This window comes from Phoenix dactylifera, chromosome 1 (genome assembly GCF_009389715.1).
Source record: "Phoenix dactylifera cultivar Barhee BC4 chromosome 1, palm_55x_up_171113_PBpolish2nd_filt_p, whole genome shotgun sequence".
In the NCBI taxonomy this organism is placed as follows: domain Eukaryota; kingdom Viridiplantae; phylum Streptophyta; class Magnoliopsida; order Arecales; family Arecaceae; genus Phoenix; species Phoenix dactylifera.
In genome coordinates, this window is record NC_052392.1 from 12,904,468 (window position 1) to 12,924,099 (window position 19,632).

Genomic DNA, 19,632 nt, shown 5'->3' on the forward strand with positions numbered 1-19,632 from the left:
GCAATCAATAGAAGGGACGAGGAGAGAGAAACCTTGAATCAGTCAAAAGACAGAGAGAGATGAGGAGGGATAATAAATGAAGCAATCAATTACCAAATATATACAAATTTTTAAATATACATATATATATAAAAAGAAAACTGCAACTATTATATTTTTTGCTACGTACGTAGTTTCTCAAGATTCAGTTTCACCGCTCTTCTATTGCCTCAATTCATCCTCTAGGGGAAAGAATGATTGACCTTCTTTCATGATCTTTACTTGGTATAGATTTCAGAACACTTCAATTTATTTCCTCCTCTATCTGCACAAATCTCAAAAGAGTTGGCTGACCTTCGAATGCTTATTTGTAGGACTCGCTGAGGTTTGGAGGAGAATACCGGCCCTTCCTTTCTCCCTCATGCTTCTTCCCACAGCCTTTGTTCTGTTAATTGCTAGCCCTTCATGTTTGGTTTAAACCTGCAGTTCTTATCATTATCAGCATGAACGGGTCCAATGTAAATCTAGATGGTTTAACAACGGAATGTTGAAATTTCCGTTCATAATTTTTTATCTATGCATTCTCATGTTGTGTTAATTTTCAAGGTTTTAATCTTTGTATCTATTGTAACTAATGTACATTATAAATTTAAATTGGTATCAGAGCATATTCAAATATATATATATATATCAACCTACAAATTTTATAGGATTTTCAACCCAATCATCCGAACAGATCCTTAATGTAGCCTGCGGATTATGTTAAGAAGGATAACTACAAGAACTCCAGGGAGAGGAGTAAACCAGTTATGAGAACAAAGCAAACTTTGTTGGATCGAACATAGCAGATGACAGACCAGACAATTATTCAAAAAAAAAAAAAAGAGTTTATGCGACATTATTTGTTTTCCAGTCTGGAGTGATTTGCAAAATATTAGCCATTAGCAGAATACAAGATGATGACATGAGATAACTGTACAAAGCTTTAGGGATTCAATTACGGAGTTCGACCACAATCACAAGCTCACAGAATAACTAAAAAGCATTTCAAAGTTTACATGGATGGTTTCTCTTTCACGAGCACAATACATACAAAGTGTTTCCTCTCAACTAAATACGATAGACAGTATGCTCTACAAATCTCACATGGAAGCATATACATATATGTAGATATAAATATTTAAACAAAAACCATAACTAGCATCTCACTTTCATCACAGACTGCGATAATGCAGTTACATACTCCACCAATGTCAGAAAAGAAGAAAGAGGAGGCAAGAAAGAGGCATACAAAATGCTGGCAACCAGTAAAAATTGACATGTTAGATAGATATGAGACCACTTCCCATGCACATGTAAAATAGTTGCTCCATTCACATCAGAGAAGAATGGCTTGCAAGCTGGACTTGATATTACTTTTTCATGTGGCCAGAAGCATTCCATATCAAGATTTCAGCTGTCTAGCTTTTAAAGACTTCGGAGTTCTCTGAATGTTCATGGCCTTGTCAAATGCTAGGGAAGGCGATCACGTTTCCGTCAATTGTATGCTTAGAAGAGAGTGTGTCATCCTCCTCAACCGCTCCTGGACTGGCAGAGTGGGTCATAATCATAAGCATCGCCGGCCTTGACAAACCTCCCTTTCACCCGCCTTCTGACATCTGTTCTGGCTTTGCGAGATGCATACCTAATTTTCTTCTCAAACCTGTTTCAAAGAGAGATATATTTGTTGTTTCTGCAGTTCACTAAGAAAAACAAACTTCACTACCAGTTAACAATGGCAACCATTTGTGATAGAAACTAACAGCAATACCTTGGCTTAGAGAAAATGGACCAAGCAATACTGCACTTTTTGGTAGTCATGCAATACCGCTTTTCAACCATAAGAACCTTGCTTCTCTCTAAATCCAGTGCATGGAAACTAATAGGAGGCTGTCTTTTGATTAAATCTCAAACTAATAGGCCATCCTTGTGACCTTGTGAAAACCACAAGCAGTTCTAAATGCTGTAGCATGAAATAGGTAAATGCAGTAGTCACCTAACGCCAAAATTTCATTAAATCTTCATATCAATTTTATCAGCAAGGTGAATACGGATTCGAATAGAAAATGTAGACATGTTTCAGATTTCAAAGGCACATAATCTCTCTGGAAGCCATCTGAATCATATAAATAGATTTTTTCAGACTCATAAAAATGATGATATGGGCTTGGCAACAGCTAAATATAGATATTGTAGTATAACAGAAGGCAATGTAATTAGATGGAATCAATCATATTCAAGGCATCATAGGTGTTCAGGCTGAACAAAGTTGAGGCAGTGGAGTTACCAGCCATACATACATACATACATACACATAGATACATATATATAAGGTTTTGCACTCACAACCATCAAAAGGCCCATCCCTTGGATAGAATAAAGAAAAAGTCTATTCTAGATTAAGGGATTCCAGAAGTTCAATTATGTAATTGATGGCCAAATATAGTAGCAGTGGCAGCACTTGTATTATCATCAGTTACTGAATTATCCAAGCCATAATCCACCCAAGAGAGATTCTTTCAACAGAAGCATATTCAATCATCTGAGTGAAATTCACCACATATATGTGTGTATATCACAACTTACACCTTGATTTCATTGGTGATCTCAAACCCCATGTCTGGATAAATCTCGATACAAGTTAATGAGAGAATTTAGGCAAGGTAGCTTTTAACCACAACAGATTTGCACGCATCTGGAAAAGGGTATTTACAAACATAAAGTGCCATATAGGGGTTTGATACCATACAAGCACTTTAAGTAGAGGTAAGAAGTGAACGCAAGCATTAAGTGCCAATAGTGGTCATGTGCACCAGTGTTGGTATTGAAAATGTACTATTATTTGCATGTACAGTTATGCAATGTAAGACACTGCACTTACTTCCGCATTCTCTTTTTTTCCTTGTAACGAATGACAGCACTGTCCCTGCTAGCAGTCGGGAATGAAGAACTCTCAGGACCAGGAGGATACCATAGAGGTTCACCCATGACAAGTGTAGATGACATCCCACAATCTTGATAGTCTCCACCGCTGCTCTCGCCAGTCAAACCAGAGAAGGAAAGAGAGAGGCTGGAAGGAGCTTGCCTTGTGGAGAAACACAGGTTAGGATCGGCATTGATTCCTGGATTGGACATCATGGAATCAGCAGATGCTGCATGGCTGCATGCTGCCTGCATTGATTCCACCTTTCCAGAAGATAATGCCTGAATGGATTATTGAACACATAAAGCAGATGATAAGCACAATAGCTCTGACAATACAGCGATGTAAATTTATGAGTAACATTCACGATCATAAACGACTGACTGCATGTTATTTGATGACTGGCTGATGATGCAGATAATCCTGAGATCAAAGAGTTCATAACATATTTTTCGAGATGCGTTCATGGATTCCTAGGACCACATATTAGAAACATGGATGCATGTACTCTTCTTATATAATATGCAGTCATGCTGATAGCTCCTGTGGTGGCCTAGAGGTTGCATTGCAAGCAGCTGGGGTTGGATAGATATTGGTGGGAAATAACAGATTCCATTTCCATACCTGTGCATGTTTGCTAAATCACATGCTTTGTTACTTGGATATCCCTGTTACCTTGAATTATCTACTCAAACCATATGATAGCACAGAAATGGCCACACGCCTATGTTTTTTTGTGTCTAGAAGATTCTTATTCATATAAATAGTCCTTGTACACATCTATGTTTTATGGTCTGACATGTTTATGTGTGCAGATAGTATCTCAGTATGGTATCTCGAGTTGTTCGTCCAAAGCAATGAAATAAAAAACTGCTAACTTTGGTTCCACTTGCATCTACCAGACTGTTATCAAGGGCAACAATGAATTTTAAACATAATACTAATAAACAAAGACAACCCAGCGCACGATATGCTCCAGCCACTGCAGGATCAGGAGAGGGTCAGATATACGCAGGCCTACCCCTCTATGCAAAGAGGTTGTTTCCATGTTTTGAAATCATGATACCCAGGTCACAATGGGGCGACTTTTTACCCATATGCCAAGGCTCACCCTCTTATGCACAATACTAGTATACTAGGGAAGAAAATCTTTTTTGAACAAGCAAGAAGATGACTCCTTGATATGGTGCATTTGTTGGCATCTAATCTATGAAATACAGTAAATGGACAAGCATGTACTTAGCAGAACATGGCTAATTCTCAATCACATATATAATGAGAAGTGGAAGGGGAAAAATGCAAAAGCCACGAATCAGATTTGACAATTGAATAAAAACTACCCCCATCATGCAATAATTTGTTTCTTTCATGCTCTGAACATAAATCGATTGAGATGGCATGGATATGTATAGCGAAAATTTGATAAGGCTCCAATGAGGAGAGGTATTTTATTTTGTGTTGAAGATTATTAAAAAAAAATAAAAGAAAAACATAAATTAGAAGGATGGAGGTTGTGGGGATGAACATGGAAAAACTTTGAGTGATATCAGAGATAGCCCTAGATAGGAATACATGATGAATGAGGATCCATAAAACCGATCTCAAATAGTTGGAAAAAGCCTAGATGATTATGATTATGATTTATGCTTATGACACAAATGGTTTTGCTTAGAATCAAGGTCAGCGGAACCGGTACCAGGCACCGTACTGATTCTTCAGCGGCACGAGTCGGTACGGGTCCACGTCGTACCATGCCGAGCCTGTATCGACAGAGGAGAGGGCATGCAGACTGTAGGCGAGGGAAAAGAGAGAGAGAAGGGGGAGAGAGGGAGGGAGGGAGAAGGAGGCCGGTGGACAATGGCGGAGACCGGCGGAAGTCGTGAGAGGCGAGGCCGTGGCCAAACCCCTGTTCGAAACAGGGGAACCGACCATAGCCTCGCCTTGTGCGGCCTTTGTCGGCCTCCGCCGGCCCTCCGTCGGCCTCCCTCTCTCTCCCTCCCTCCCCCGCTTGCTCTCTTTTTCCTTCTCCTTCTCTGGCTCTGGAAACTAGTAGAGACCGGCGGAGGTCGCGAGAGGCGAAGCCGCGGCCAGACCCCTATTCGAAACAAGGGAACCAACCGTAACCTCGCCTCCTGCGACCTTCGCCGACCTCCGCTGGCCCTCCGTCGGCCTCCCTCTCTGTCCCTCCCTCTCCCGCTCGCTCTCTCTTTCTTTCTCCTTCTCCGGCTCTGGCAACGATTTTCGTTTTCGTTATCGGAATCGTACCGATGAGCCGCCGCTACCGGCTTACTGGTATGGCTCTAAACGGCCGGAACCGCCCGGTTCGGAATGATTCTGCCAACCCTACTTAGAATATATCAAGATATTAGCTAGTTTGACTAACTCATGATCATTATAATTTAACAAAATAAAAACTTAGAGGATTAGGATAGCAATAAGCTGATGAATGCATGCAAAGAAAATACAATGAACAAATAGAGATTTACCAAGATGCACCTACCATTCTATCTGAAGGGTAAATGTGAAATCAAAGTTGTGATTTTGAAGAAAAGTGATGTTTATAAAATCCTTCGCTTGGTTGCTGTTTTCCCCCTCAAGTGGCTATGAGGTCTCATGCAGCTGGAAAATAAGCACAAATAACAAGAGCCTAATCCCATTCTTTATGTGCCACTTACCAATTATGAAATATAAGAAAACAACATAATCATCTTTTACAAGCTGTAATCATATCATTTACAGATATTTCAGCAGCATCATAGCTTTCACTATTGCCACTTCAATAAATTTCTGTGAAGCGATAGCTGTAATATTAACTCCTTACTTTTTAGCAGTCTCAAGAAAACCAATCCACTCCATATTTCACTTTTCATGCATAAATTGAAGAACAAAGGATACATGCAGGATAACAATTAAGTAACTAATGCATCACATTTGGTAGTTTATCTAGAAATCTTTAAACTGATGTCATGGTAGACTGGTAGTAGCTCCTGGTGGAACAGGAATTTGCAATGGCAGTATTTAAATAGGCATCCAATAGAACATTAGACTCAATCATGACAAGAGCTAATTGCATCAGAAGATTGGTGCCAAAAGCAAGATAGCAGAAGGTAAAGTTTGCGTAAGAATACCTCTGCAGTGAATGTGCCTTGGCAGTTGGAATTGGCAGCAGACATGTCCATTTCAAACAGGTCATCAATTCCAACATCCCCAATAAATTGCCCTGAATGATTATGAGAGACACCAAAAAGTTCTTCATAGTTCTCAAAAGTCAAGTCAACATCATCCACATTGAAATCTTCATTTAACCCATCATCTTTACAGATTTCATGGTTCCTTGTCTCAGTACAGCATAGCTGTATGTTGAATGAAAGAAAATATAAAAATCAAGAATGCAATTATTTAATAGAAAACATAAAAATGCAATTAAGAAATACAGAACATTCCAAAAATTTGACAATCTCTAATCGTCAATTCTAAAGGGGTTTTTTGTAAGGAAAACAGATGCAGAAGACATAAGCATTGTATCTTGCAACTTCAGCTATTACTTTCGTTGACATGAGATCAACTTTAATAAAGTTGACAGCCTCTACCATTCAATTTTAAAGTATTTATATACATATATACATTTATACATATATATACATATGTACATTCCTATACATGTATGCATGCATGTACGCATATATGTATGAATTCAAGAAGTAGCTATTTGCTAGCATGTAACCTACAGGATGGGAGGTATTCAGTTTTTTTTCCCTTTTTTCAACAGTTCCTGAAATGCAAAATATAAATGTAATAAATTATAATAAATAGAAACATGGTCTGCCGTACCGGTCCGTACCGGCCGGTACGGGCCGGTACGTACCGGTCCGGCCTGGGACCGGTACCGGATCAGCGTGGAATCCGGTACCGGAAGTTTACTGTTGAAAAACCGGTACGGGACCGGTTTGGACCGGTTCGGACCGGTACGGAACCGGTACGGACCAGTACGCCACCGGTACGGACCGGTCCGGGCCGCCACCGGTACGCCGACCGGTACCGGTACGGCGGACATTGAATAGAAAGCTTCAATAACCAAACTTCTGTTGCACATTAAGTAAATAACTTTAATGATAGCTAAGCAGAAACTCGTGTCATTAATGTTGGCATTATTAATATCAGCATCTATATAGTAAATGGAGAACTTTGCACAAGTTGGGCCATCATGGAAAATCTTCCATCATAAATATGGCATCATTAATAGAGTATGGATTTTTCTCCTTTTTTCCAAATGTTCTTGAAATGATATATATCAATATGGTCAATTATAATAAATAGAAGGCTCCAATAATCAAATTTCTGTTACACATCAAATATCTAAATTGATATAGTAATATCAATTTAAATAAGTATAATACTTATATATTTTAGCTGGATAAATTCTCAAGTGTAAATTATATTTATATCAATTATACAAATATTATTGATACTTAATATCGATAATAATAAGGTGCTCCATTATCTATCACTTATACTCACTTATCATTAAAAGAATAGATAAGTTATAACAGATATTTGTTAATAAATGATCTTAAAAGGATATCTTTCTCTTGTATCAGTTATAAGAACCCTACTTATTATTCAAAATGAAGAATCATATTAATGGCATTATTAATATGAGCGTCCATATGGCAAGTAGAGAGCTCCACTTAATTGATATTCATTTTACATTACTGGATATTAGTAAATCGCATTCAAAATTTTCTCTTTTCTTTCTTAGGATGTTTTCCTCACATAACATGACTATGACACTTTATTTACCAATTTACATATCTCCAAATCCACAGAATATTTTTAGTAGTCACTAAAAATTGTTGATCTTCGTATGAATATGGATTGTTTTGCTTCTAGCGCTCTTTTCCAAGCAGAGTGTATGCTCTGAAAATCAGCTGTTTAAGTTAACTTGTGTCCAATATCAGAAGACTTGCAAACCAATAGACATAACACAGCACAAAATTTGTTCAATTCACATTCTATTCACATCCTATGAACCTGTTAGAATTCGGCCTTGTGTAACGCGCAGGGTATCCTTTTTCCAATTATGCTTGAAATGCAATATAATAATGCAACAATTTATAATAAATAGAAGGCTTCCATAGTCAAATTGTTGTTGCACGTAAAGCAATGAAATCTAATGATGGCTAAGTAGAAACTTCGGTCAAATATCTCAATTGATATAGTAATATCAATTTAGACAAATATAATACTTATATATTTTAGTTAAATTACGTTCTTAATTATCAACTATTCTCAAATTATACAAATAGAATTAGTATTTTTATAACCATTGCTTAATATTGATAATAGAAAAATACTCTATTATCTGTCACTTTTACGTACTTATCATTGAGGGAACTGCTAATATAATACTCACTTGTAACATATATTTATTAACAAGTGATCATTATAGACCTAGCTTTCTCTTCAATCAGCTATAAGAGCAAATAACAACTATTATTTACTACAAAATATATTATTTATTAATTTGATATTTAAAATTATTATGATAACTATTATAATAGTAATAGATAATAATAAAAAATGATAGTACTTTTTTAATCACCTTTCAGTGGATAAAAGTATTATTTCTCAAACTATACAACTTCTTTTACAGAAATATTGATGCAAAACATTAAACTTTGAAAAATATTTAGTTAAAGGATGATGCAAATGACATAATGGTTGCTATTGACATCAAAACCAACTATTATAATACTAATGATAGTACTTTTTTAATCACCTTTCAGTGGATAAAAGTATTATTTCTCAAACTATACAACTTCTTTTACAGAAAAATTGATGCAAGAAATTAAACTTTGAAAAATGTTTAGTTAAAAAATGATGCAAATGAAATAATCGTTGTTATTCACATCAAAACCAACTATTATAATACTGATAATTGTGATATAAGAGATTCATTTATCAAGATTTGATAAATATGATTAGTTCTCATCAAGAGTAGAGTTTGATGAATGACTATAGTCATTTTTTATACATATAATAGACTATCCAAAATAAAGAACCATATTAAATAGAAACCCTACTTATTATCCAAAGTAAATAATTGTATTAATAGCATAATTAATACAGATGTCCATGTGGCGAATGGAGAGCTCATCATAAGCTAAGCCTCCATTTTATTATATACTAGCATATAACCCATGTGATATGCAGGGTATATTTTTTTCTCTTTTTTCCAATTGTTCTTGAAATGCAATATAGAATAGATATAATAGAATAGATAATAGAAATAGAATAGAATATAATAGATGAGAGCCTAATTATTTTCTAAAAATAATTGATATTAATATTATGATATACTATCCAACTATACAAAATTCTAATAGTATATGTTTATCTTTCGATGTAGTAAAATAATATATTATTTAACCTTCCTTTGCACAAAGGATACAATTACGATCCTTGTCTAACCTAATGATCCGCACGGGACATGAGCATGGTATAGTACTAATGAAAGGTTATTTTCATTAATATCAGCATATATTAAGTGAATATGATTATTAATAATGTCATTAATTTCTGTATTATTAATTTCTAGCATATAACTCGTGCAATGTGCTGGTTACAATTTTTTTTTTTCAAATTTTTATTGAAATGCAATATGGTAGTGCCACAAATTATATTTAAAACATTATGAAGATCTATCAAAATCATCATGGTGCCATTACGATATTGTAACTGCTGTTAAAAATATGTAATTTAAGATATAAGGAACCGTGTTAAATAAGAGTCCTATTTATAACTCATAAGCTGATCCTCATCGAGTATTAATATTGATTGTTATCGGTATGCCAATAGTGATCGCACATTAAGCTCATGGAGTATACGACAAATTCTACATCATAATATAAGCATGACTATGACAAGTTAATAAGATAGTGTGCAAATACTATTTCACATTAAGCTCATGTAGTATACCACAAAATTTATATCATAATATAGACATGACAATGGCAATTTAATACAGTATTTTATTTCATATTAGTAAGTATTTTTCCATTATTATTATTATTATTATTATTAATATCATTGCACATTAAGCTTTGATCTTGTTTCATGCTATTTATTATAAATTTTTGATATTAATTTTATGATGTACTATCACTGTACAAAATTCTAAGTGTATATATATCTATCTATCATAGTAGAGTAATATATTATTATAAAATAATAAGATCATGACCCAACCTATGTATGATAAGAAATTGAAAAGTATTGCATCTAGAAGATATCTAGATGCAATATTACTAGGTCATTAATGGTTTTACTTTTAACTTTAAGTAAGATCACCATCATAAAAATACAATAGAAATTAATAAAATATTAGCGTAATTTAATGACCTATGTGGGATATGGATAGGATACAATTGTAATGAAAAATGTTTTTCATTTATATCAGCGTACATTAAGCAAACATAGTTATTAATAATGTCCCTAATTTCTATACAAATTTAGTAGAACTAATGAAAACTTTTTTATTTAATATGGTTTAATAAGCTAATAAGCTTCTTATTAATGATATTAAATTGTTATGTTTTAATAAAGAACCGTATTATAATAAGAGCCCAACTTATTATCCAAAATAAATAGTTCTATTAATAACATTATTAATATGGCATCCGTGTGGTGAATGAAAAGATTTGCACAAGTAGAGCCTCCATTTTAGTGTGTGTGTGTGTGTGTATATATATATATATATTAGATTTATTAGATAGTAGATAATAGATGTATAAGACTAATAGGCAATTCGGAGAAAGTAAAGCATACGTAAATAACACTATTCAAAAGTTAAAATAGGATGAAGATATAACATTCTGATAACAATGGGTTTAACAAAAGTTGAGTAAAATAAACCAGAATACATAACTTATCAAGCAACAACAACAAGTTAACATCAATGATTTGCAGTTCAGCAGATTTGGAACTCATAGTGATAAAAAAAACCTTATACTACCAAGTTTATAACAATACATTACATCACATAAGTATTTTTTGTAATTTATGTAAATATGATTGTGATGACACATGAGCAAATATCAGCCACTGACAAATTCAGAATTTGCACCTTAGGTGTCACCAAATCTACTGGTCCAGCCAGTTGATCAGCATTACATGGCATCATAGCAACAGCAGAGTTTGACGATGAGCCAATCCAAGTATCCAAGTTGTCGATTATGTCAAGATTATTCACCCCACCTGCACTACATAAATCAACAGTTCTGCCGTTATCAGGAGAATCGCTACAATTACTGATGCTATTCTCGTTGATGCTTAATCGTAACCCTTGTTCACCATTTGAATCTGCCACTGGGGGAAAATCTAGAGCAAAGGACCAAATCCTAGAAAGCTCTGCTGATGATGGACAACCTGAGTAGCAGTTAATTGCTTGTCTTTTGTGCCCCAAAGCTGACGCCGAGTCACCGTGTCCATTCCAATCACAAGTTTGACAAAGAGAGACATTTTCCTCAATGCACCTAACTCCTGCAGGCTGTGAATTGCATCTGCCACATACAAGAGTACGCAAGTGACGCCGAGAAAGTGCATTTGCAGAGTGAACATTGCGGTCACATGACAAACATAAACAAGCAGCATCAGGTCTGCAGTAGACCATAGACCTTTGCTCCCTGCAGAAGTCACAAAGAAGGCCCATCCCCCCTTAATGGAAATCTGATGTCCAACTAAACAAGAAGTAGCCCTTTTCACTTAGCCTCAAGGACCTTAACCCTTTTCGCAGATACACTATGTCTAAGAAGCTTCTTCGGAATCAGAACCCCCTAGAGTTCCATAAAACCTTCAACAACCTTTCAAAAACTCAGAGCTGACACAATGATGGATTTGTAGAAAATTCCTCTTGTGGATCTCATCAACATGCCAAACACCTGAATTTTTGACCAAATACCTACCCAATCAACCACCACTAGATGCTGATATCAATTTTCTTGGCATCCATACAGCTTCTCTTTTTCCAAATGAACAACTTACCTGAATCAGCAAAGATTTATCCACATCCGTTAACCACTTTCGATACAGAGTTTCATTTCACAAATCCAGCAGCACACCCACTGGCCACTGCCAAATATGAATTCACAGCAACATATATCTTAAAAGATCCGAAGTTCAGTAAACTTCATTTTTGTCTGTTCATCCCATCTTTTTTTTAACTGACTCTTAGAACCGGCAACACAGACAGCCAAAACAAAATCCATTTGAAGCAAGCTTCATAAAATCAATCTGATCTCCAAACACTTCATGCAGAGGAGTAAAAATCTCTCGTCCATATTTCCCTGTAGGCCTTAAGGAGACCATCTCTGAAACTGAGAAATTAGTAAGTGCCCTCCGATCTTCTCATAGGCTCAGCAAGAATAACCTATGCAACATGAAGCACAATTTTAATTATTCAAAAAGTTGGAATACTACGAAAGGCTAATAGTCTCTCGTTATCAAATCACAGTATTTCGAAAGCATCCAAAATTAGAAAGAATAAACACGGGCAAAAAAAAAGAAAAAAGAAGCAGTCGTATTCACTAACCACAAGAAATCAAACTCAAAAATTTTCATCTTTAAGAAAAGACTATATACAATGCATATCTCCCGGTCCCACAGAGAAATTCTAGTTAAAAAACAGCGGGGTGAGGGCGCTCCAATTCTATATAAAGATTAAAGACGCAACCTGAAATGGAAAGAAATCACTAAATTCAGAGAAGAACGAGCAAATAGAACGCTCAAAAAAATCCAGAAGAAAAAGAAACAGAATCAAGACAGCAAAATAACCAGTTCTTAAATTATACATCAAATTCTGTAAATCTCCGTTCATATGCGAAAAAACTATCAGATCAGTTCGTAGAAACAGGAAGAAATAAAAAAACTACTTAAAAAATCCCAAAAAAAATCATAACTTCGACCCAGAACGAACGTAAAACTACTTAAATCCAAGGCAGAAGTCATGACTTCATTACCAAATCCTCGGAATCTCCAAGAAAAGCACGAGCTTTTCCTCTTCGTTTCCGTCTTCGGATACAAACCCTAGCCCCGAGATGGCGACGTCGGATCCCAGATTCGCTCACACAGAGAGAGAAGTGGAGGAGCTGGAGAAGGGGATTAGAAGAAGAAAGAAGTGCAGGAGAGGAGAGAGAGCGGGGGGCCCACTGTGCTCGTGAAAGGCTTCGGTGGGGTCCCTGCCCTTTTGCGCTTTTGCGGCATTTCCGTAAATTGACATCCGAATTAGGGGTAATTTTCTACTGGCATCAATCCAACGCGGGTGGTTCTATATACACCCCCCCTATTGCTCAGGACACCCCCCAAAAATTAAAAAAAAATTAAATACTCTCTACACCCCCCCATTTGCTAAGGACACCCCTAAAAAATTAAAAATTTCTAAATTACCCCCCACCCTCCCCACCCCCTCACCTAAATTGCTCTCTACACCCCCCAAACCCCCCCCCCACCCCGCTCTTCCCCTCCAAAACACCCGCCGGCTTCTCCCTTCCGCCCAAAAAACCTCGCCTCAAGCACCTCGCCGGCGGCCAAACCCCCTCCGTCTCCCTTTGAACTGTTCCGCCCAAAGCACCTCGCCAACGCCCAAAACCCCCCCGTTCCCCCTTCTCCCTCTCGTCACCGGCATTCTCCCGATCTCCGACCACCTCGCCGGCTTCTCCCGGAACCACCTCCCCGGCCATCTCCCGAGCAACGAGCACCTCGCCGAACAGAAGCAACTAGTGATTTGGGACGAAGAATCGGCCGCAAAGGTACGTGTTCCACCTTGTTTCGAAATTTTTTTTTCACGGTTCGTGCTCCGTTCGGCACTGGATCGCCGAACAAAAGGCTTCTGTTCGGCTGAACAGTGCCGAACATAAGCCTTCTGTTCGGCAACCCTCAACCGAACAGAAGCCTTCTGTTCGGCTGCACAGTGCCGAACAGAAGGCTTCTGTCCGGCACTGTGCAGCCGAACAGAAGGGTTCTGTCCGGCTCTGTGCAGCCGAACAGAAGCCTTCTGTTCGGCACTGTGCAGCCGAACAGAAGGCTTCTGGTGCCAAATCGCGTGCCGTGCTGAATTTTGTGCCGAACAGATCCTCTCATTTATGTATGCAATTGAATTATTTTCTTTGATATAGCCTAACATTGAATTTCTATATTTTCAGACATGGATCCCGGTCCCTTCAGAGTTAGACCTACGGCGTCAGCTAGGAGACGTCGTGCTAGGATTGCTTCTCCCGAGCCTGCTCATATGCCATCGCCCTCTCCTGAGTCAGAGCATGATGATATGCCCGCTAGGGGCGAAGACGATGAGTCCGTTGGACCATGTCCAGGAGGTCCAGAGGATGAGTCCGTCCTGATCAGTTTCAGGACGCATATAGCAGCTTCCATCTGGAGGCAACAGGTATTGTTTATTTGTTATAACATTATATTTTGTTTATTGATGTTTTATAAAGTAGTAGTAATTATACATTTATATTACAGGAACGGGCTCCACTAAAGTGCATGAACCATACTGCCAAGGTTGGTGAATGGAAGTGGTGGTCTTCAAACCAACCAAATACCAGGTTCAAAGCACTATTGAGGCAGTCGGGCCTCATAGAGTTAGTACAGTGCTCTTATCGGTTCACCGATAAGATTCTGATTTCGGGCTTCGTAGAGAGATGGCAGCCCGAGACGAACACCTTCCATATACCATTTGGCGAGATCACTATCACGTTGGATGATGTATCCGCCATTTTAGGGATTCCTGTCGCAGGTGCCTCAGTAGCAGTTTCTCCTGAGAGGATGAGTGATCGGGATGCTGAGGAGCTACTTGTGGAGTTGTTGGGGGTGTCAGCTGGAGACGCGCGTCAGGAGGTACTGTCATCGCGCGGTCAGTCTGTGAGGATGGAGTGGCTGAGGACTCAGTTTCACTCTGTATCTGATAGAGACAGCCAGCAGAGGATAGAGTGTGCAGCACGAGCCTATTTGTTATTTTTGTTAGGCTGCACACTCTTTGCTGATAAGAGTGGGACCAGGGTGCCTATAGCGTATCTGTGTTTACTGCGGGATCTGGATAGGGTGAGCACATATGCCTGGGGTACAGCTGCCTTAGCATATTTGTATCGGCAGTTGGGGATTGCGTCGAGGTCATCAGTGAGACAGATCAGTGGTTATATGACGCTTCTGCAGGCATAGATTTATGAGCATTTTCCAGCACTCAGTCCTCACCCGTCGCTTGAGTATACTGATGCCAGTCCCCGCGTGCACCGCTGGATGCCCGGTACTCCATCCCGTACCACGATGGACCATTTAGTGGTTCTACGTGAGTCATTGGACCTTTTGAGCATCGATGAGGTACGTATCATATTACCATTTGCTTGTGTTTGTCAGTACTTTTAATATGCGATATAGTATAAAACTGAAATGGACCTTTTGTTTTGCAGGTTATTTGGGATCCCCATCATCGGCTTCGGGGAGATCGCCCATATGTTGATATCGCATTTTTTAGTGGCTCCATCAAGTGCCTTGATATCGTAGAACCCTATCATCCAGAAAGGGTTCTTAGACAGTTTGGTCGTATTCAGACCATCCCTCGAGCGCCACTAGCCCCTACGCGAGCCAACAGAGGTTCCACAGCAGGCTCGTACCGGATACATTACTCCTATATGGATCAGCTTTGGGAGCGGTGGGAGGACCACGTGCTGAGCCAGGCGAGCAGGAGCCACCTAGTTACCCGGCCATCAGACAGCGTACCGGGATACATGGAGTGGTATCTCCGTATCACGCACGTTGCAGTTCAGCCTCCTCATCTGCGCTCGAGTACTCATTCTGGAGATAGGGGAGGTCATGATGATGCTGACATGCACCGGCGGCGTATTGCAGATGCACTCGGTATCAGTACCGACATTGTACGGATGGGTCCCTCAGAGGCTACGTCACTAGGTGCCGGGCACCTATTTCATGCTATTTGTCAGATGCATCAGTTACTTCTGGGTGATGAGCCTGGCCCGAGTACAGCACCCTCTCATTCGGATCCAGCACCCTCTCATTCGGACGTACAGCAGTACACGCGTCGACGACGGCGTCATAGGGATTGATGATGGAGCCTTTGTAATCTTTGTAAAGCCTTTGATATTAATGAAAAATATATATTTTTCGTACATTTACGTGTAATCTTTGTAAAGCCTGGCCCGTTCTATTTTACACAAATATAACAGTGCACATAACAGTCAATCTAACAATGCGAAGACAGATATTTTTTGATTTATATTGATGATGGAGTTCCACAGTACATGACTCTAAGAGCCCAAAAAAATTTACAACTTTCAAAAATTGTACATATATAAACAATCAATCTAACTCTACTGTCTCGCTAATTATAACATTAGGTGAGATGCATCTGGATAGGTACCGAACTCTCTCTGCAGTGCACTCCAGCGATCATTATACTCGTCTTCCGTGGAGGACAGCACTAGTACATTCCAACTCATAATAAATTTATCCCATTTCTCCTTCAATTCGAAAAATTTTTTGCACTTGGCCAAAACATTCCTACTAATATGCCATCTACATAATAAATGTCTAGCAGTAGGAAATACTCTATGAATTGCATTCATCAAAGCCAAGTCTCTATCTGTAACAATCAACTCAGGCAAAATATCATCAGCTATGACACTGCGCAATCTCTCTAATGCCCAAGTATAGCTTTCTTCCCGCTCAGAATTTAAGTATACAAAAGCAATTGAAAATGTCATGTCAGTAGATGTCACCCCCACAATCTCTAAGAGCGGAAGACGATACCTATTCGTCTTGTACGTGCAATCCATTATCAACACACGGGGAAATGCACGGAACAAATCAATGCTGCCAGGGTGTGCCCAAAATAAGTCATGCACAACATCCGTATTAGTACAATTCCTATGCCACTCAATATATTTAGCCTCTGATAATTTACCTAATAGATGTTGCATTTCAGACCTCCCGGCTTTCTCTACAACCTTAAACCGTTGACGTACATTGTAGATAGTCTTAATAGTCGTAACATTGAGGGCATCTCTTTCCTTCAATGTGGATAATATGTCCTTTGGACGAACCAAACTCTTCGACATATCCACTAACAATTCCGTCTCCTGCTCAGATAATCTCCCTGCATATGAGTGCCCCTCCAGATTCTCTGCAGCGGGATGATTGTGCACTCCACATACGACCAGTAATATCCAATCATCCGCAGTATCCAATTTCTTTCCTCTTAATGCAAAAGGGCATCCACACTTCTTTGTCCCACAGGCAGTCTTTATTCGCTTTTCTTTTTTGGTTCGGTACGTCCCACCCCTCTCACAACCTAACGTAATTCTGGGTTTCTTAGAAATGGTACCTGCATCGGATGATTTGATTACAACAACAAAACCATTTCGCCTCCCAGCTTCACGACACCAATTACACAAGTCCTCTCTACTCTTGAAGATCTATACATTAAACAATTTATGTAAGTACACAGTTGTAAAAATAGCTCGCTAAACTAATACAAAATTGCACAATACATTATAATACCTCGTAAGTTGTAAATTCGCTTGTGTAATCCAGTACAAATTCTGATCCAATTATACTCGATTCGGTTGTAGCATAGCCCTACATATAAAATAATTTATCACCAAGAATTAATGAATCAGAGGATCTGTTCGGCACAAAATTCAGCACGGCACGCGATTTGGCACCAGAAGCCTTCTGTTCGGCTGCACAGTGCCGAACAGAAGGCTTCTGTTCGGCTGCACAGAGCCGGACAGAACCCTTCTGTTCGGCTGCACAGTGCCGGACAGAAGCCTTCTGTTCGGCACTGTGCAGCCGAACAGAAGGCTTCTGTTCGGTTGAGGGTTGCCGAACAGAAGGCTTCTGTTCGGCACTGTTCAGCCGAACAGAAGCCTTTTGTTCGGCGATCCAGTGCCGAACGGAGCACGAACCGTGAAAAAAAAAAATTTCGAAACAAGGTGGAACACGTACCTTTGCGGCCGATTCTTCGTCCCAAATCACTAGTTGCTTGTCCATGCTTCGAATGGGGCTTAAATCTCCTTCAAAGATCGCCTAAACGATGTAAATGGATCGAGGGGTTTAAGGGGGGTTTGAGGGGTGTTTTTTTTTTTCTTTTCAAAACGAAACGGAGGAGGAGGAAGGGGGGGTGTACTTAGAAAATTTCAAGGGCAATATGGTAATTACACTAAAGGTTAGTTTGGGTATTTTTTTTTTGGTTTTTGGGGGGTGTCCTTAGCAATAGGGGGGGTGTATATAGAACCCCCCATCCAACGCCCTCCGTCTGAAGCGGGAGGACCGTTTCCTTGCGATACGTCAGTTTACCAATTTACCCCTCTATCATGGGCCGGAAAGAAGTTGACAGCGAAAGCTTTAATTGATGAGAATGATGTTTAGGCTTATTATGATAACTAATTAAGTGTCTAGAAAAAGTCTTGACATACGGCATCTACCGGTCGGAGAGGTCCAGAGATATTTATACCGAAAGCATAATTGATTCTGGATATGTTATGCAATATGTGCAACCTATGATAGGGTTTTGACGATGATGAGATGCCGCAGACATCAATTTTGAAATAAAAAAATATTTTTTATACTAATTTTTTTAAAAAATTCAAATTTGCATGAATATTTACTTAAATTTCTAGTTATTTTTGTGCCCTCATAAAATACTATTTTTGTACAAATATTCCGAATATAACCGTTCTTCTAACACCGTTAATAAAAACAATATTTATTTTAATTTAAAATAAAATAAAATTTTGAAATTACTTTGTCCTTCATTGCGATCTTTTTATAAATATTTTTTTTTACACATCTACCTATTAAGAGTATTTTAGTCATTTTAATTTGAAACCGTTAATTTTTTAACGACGTTAGATAGCATGAGTATATATGTAAAAATAAAAATATATAAAAAAAAGAAGAATAGCAAAACAAGTATTTTATGAGGGTATACATGTAAATATCAATTTTGGAAGAGTATTCATGCAAAGTTTAATATTTAGAAGGTATCCATACAAAAATATTCAAAAAAAAAAACTAAGAGAGAGAGAGAGAGAGAGAGAGATTTGACCCTCCTCAAGAACCATGCAACAAGGGGAATGAAATAAATTTAGAGTTTGATATTTAGTTGAGCATTTAAGCAAGTAGGGAAAGGACCCGCTTGACTGAGAAGTAGAAGCGTAACTTTGTGGTTATTAGAATAGTTCAAGTAAATAATGAGATCCCCGATAGAGGATCGGTTATTATTGTCTTATTTAATAGTCGGCACATTAAACTCGCATTTAAGCAAGCATTATTAGTAATGCATCTGGCAAGAATCTTTCTGCCTTTGATTACATGAGAAAAGTCATGAAGGCATTTTCCAATCAAATATTACAAAGCCTTTAGCAGGAATGGAAGCACAATAGGAGCTAGTTAGTTAATCTCAAATTAATTTAATGTGGTCAAAGAGCCAAATATTTATATCTACAAATTTTAGATAGGAGCGTAGGGAGCCGACTTAGCTGCAACCCACATCTAGACACGTGATGACTTGCACCTATGTTTCATGTCGATTGCAACTGAACAGAAGAAGAAGAAAAATAATTGGCTGTCACCTTCCAAAAACGTGTTCCTCAGTTAAATCTATGACATGATGATATGTC

At 38.3% G+C, this 19,632-nt stretch overlaps 1 protein-coding gene across 2 annotated transcripts; it reads right to left on the minus strand.

Moving 5' to 3' along the window:
- Nucleotides 1-958: 958 nt before the first annotated feature.
- On the minus strand, nt 959-13,105 carry LOC103715879 (zinc finger protein CONSTANS-LIKE 9-like). 2 transcript variants are annotated; one of them, XM_008803658.3, is made up of 5 exons: nt 12,958-13,105; nt 11,067-12,368; nt 6,070-6,294; nt 2,900-3,204; nt 959-1,681 (listed from the first exon to the last, which is right to left on the minus strand). In XM_008803658.3, the coding sequence occupies exons 2-5, from the start codon at nt 11,649-11,651 to the stop codon at nt 1,552-1,554; spliced, it is 1,245 nt and encodes a 414-aa protein (XP_008801880.1). In that variant the 5' UTR covers nt 11,652-12,368; nt 12,958-13,105; the 3' UTR covers nt 959-1,551. The 2 variants fall into 2 exon arrangements, with proteins under 2 accessions (XP_008801880.1, XP_008801879.1); XM_008803657.3 differs by having other exon boundaries at nt 2,900-3,222.
- Nucleotides 13,106-19,632: the final 6,527 nt, after the last annotated feature.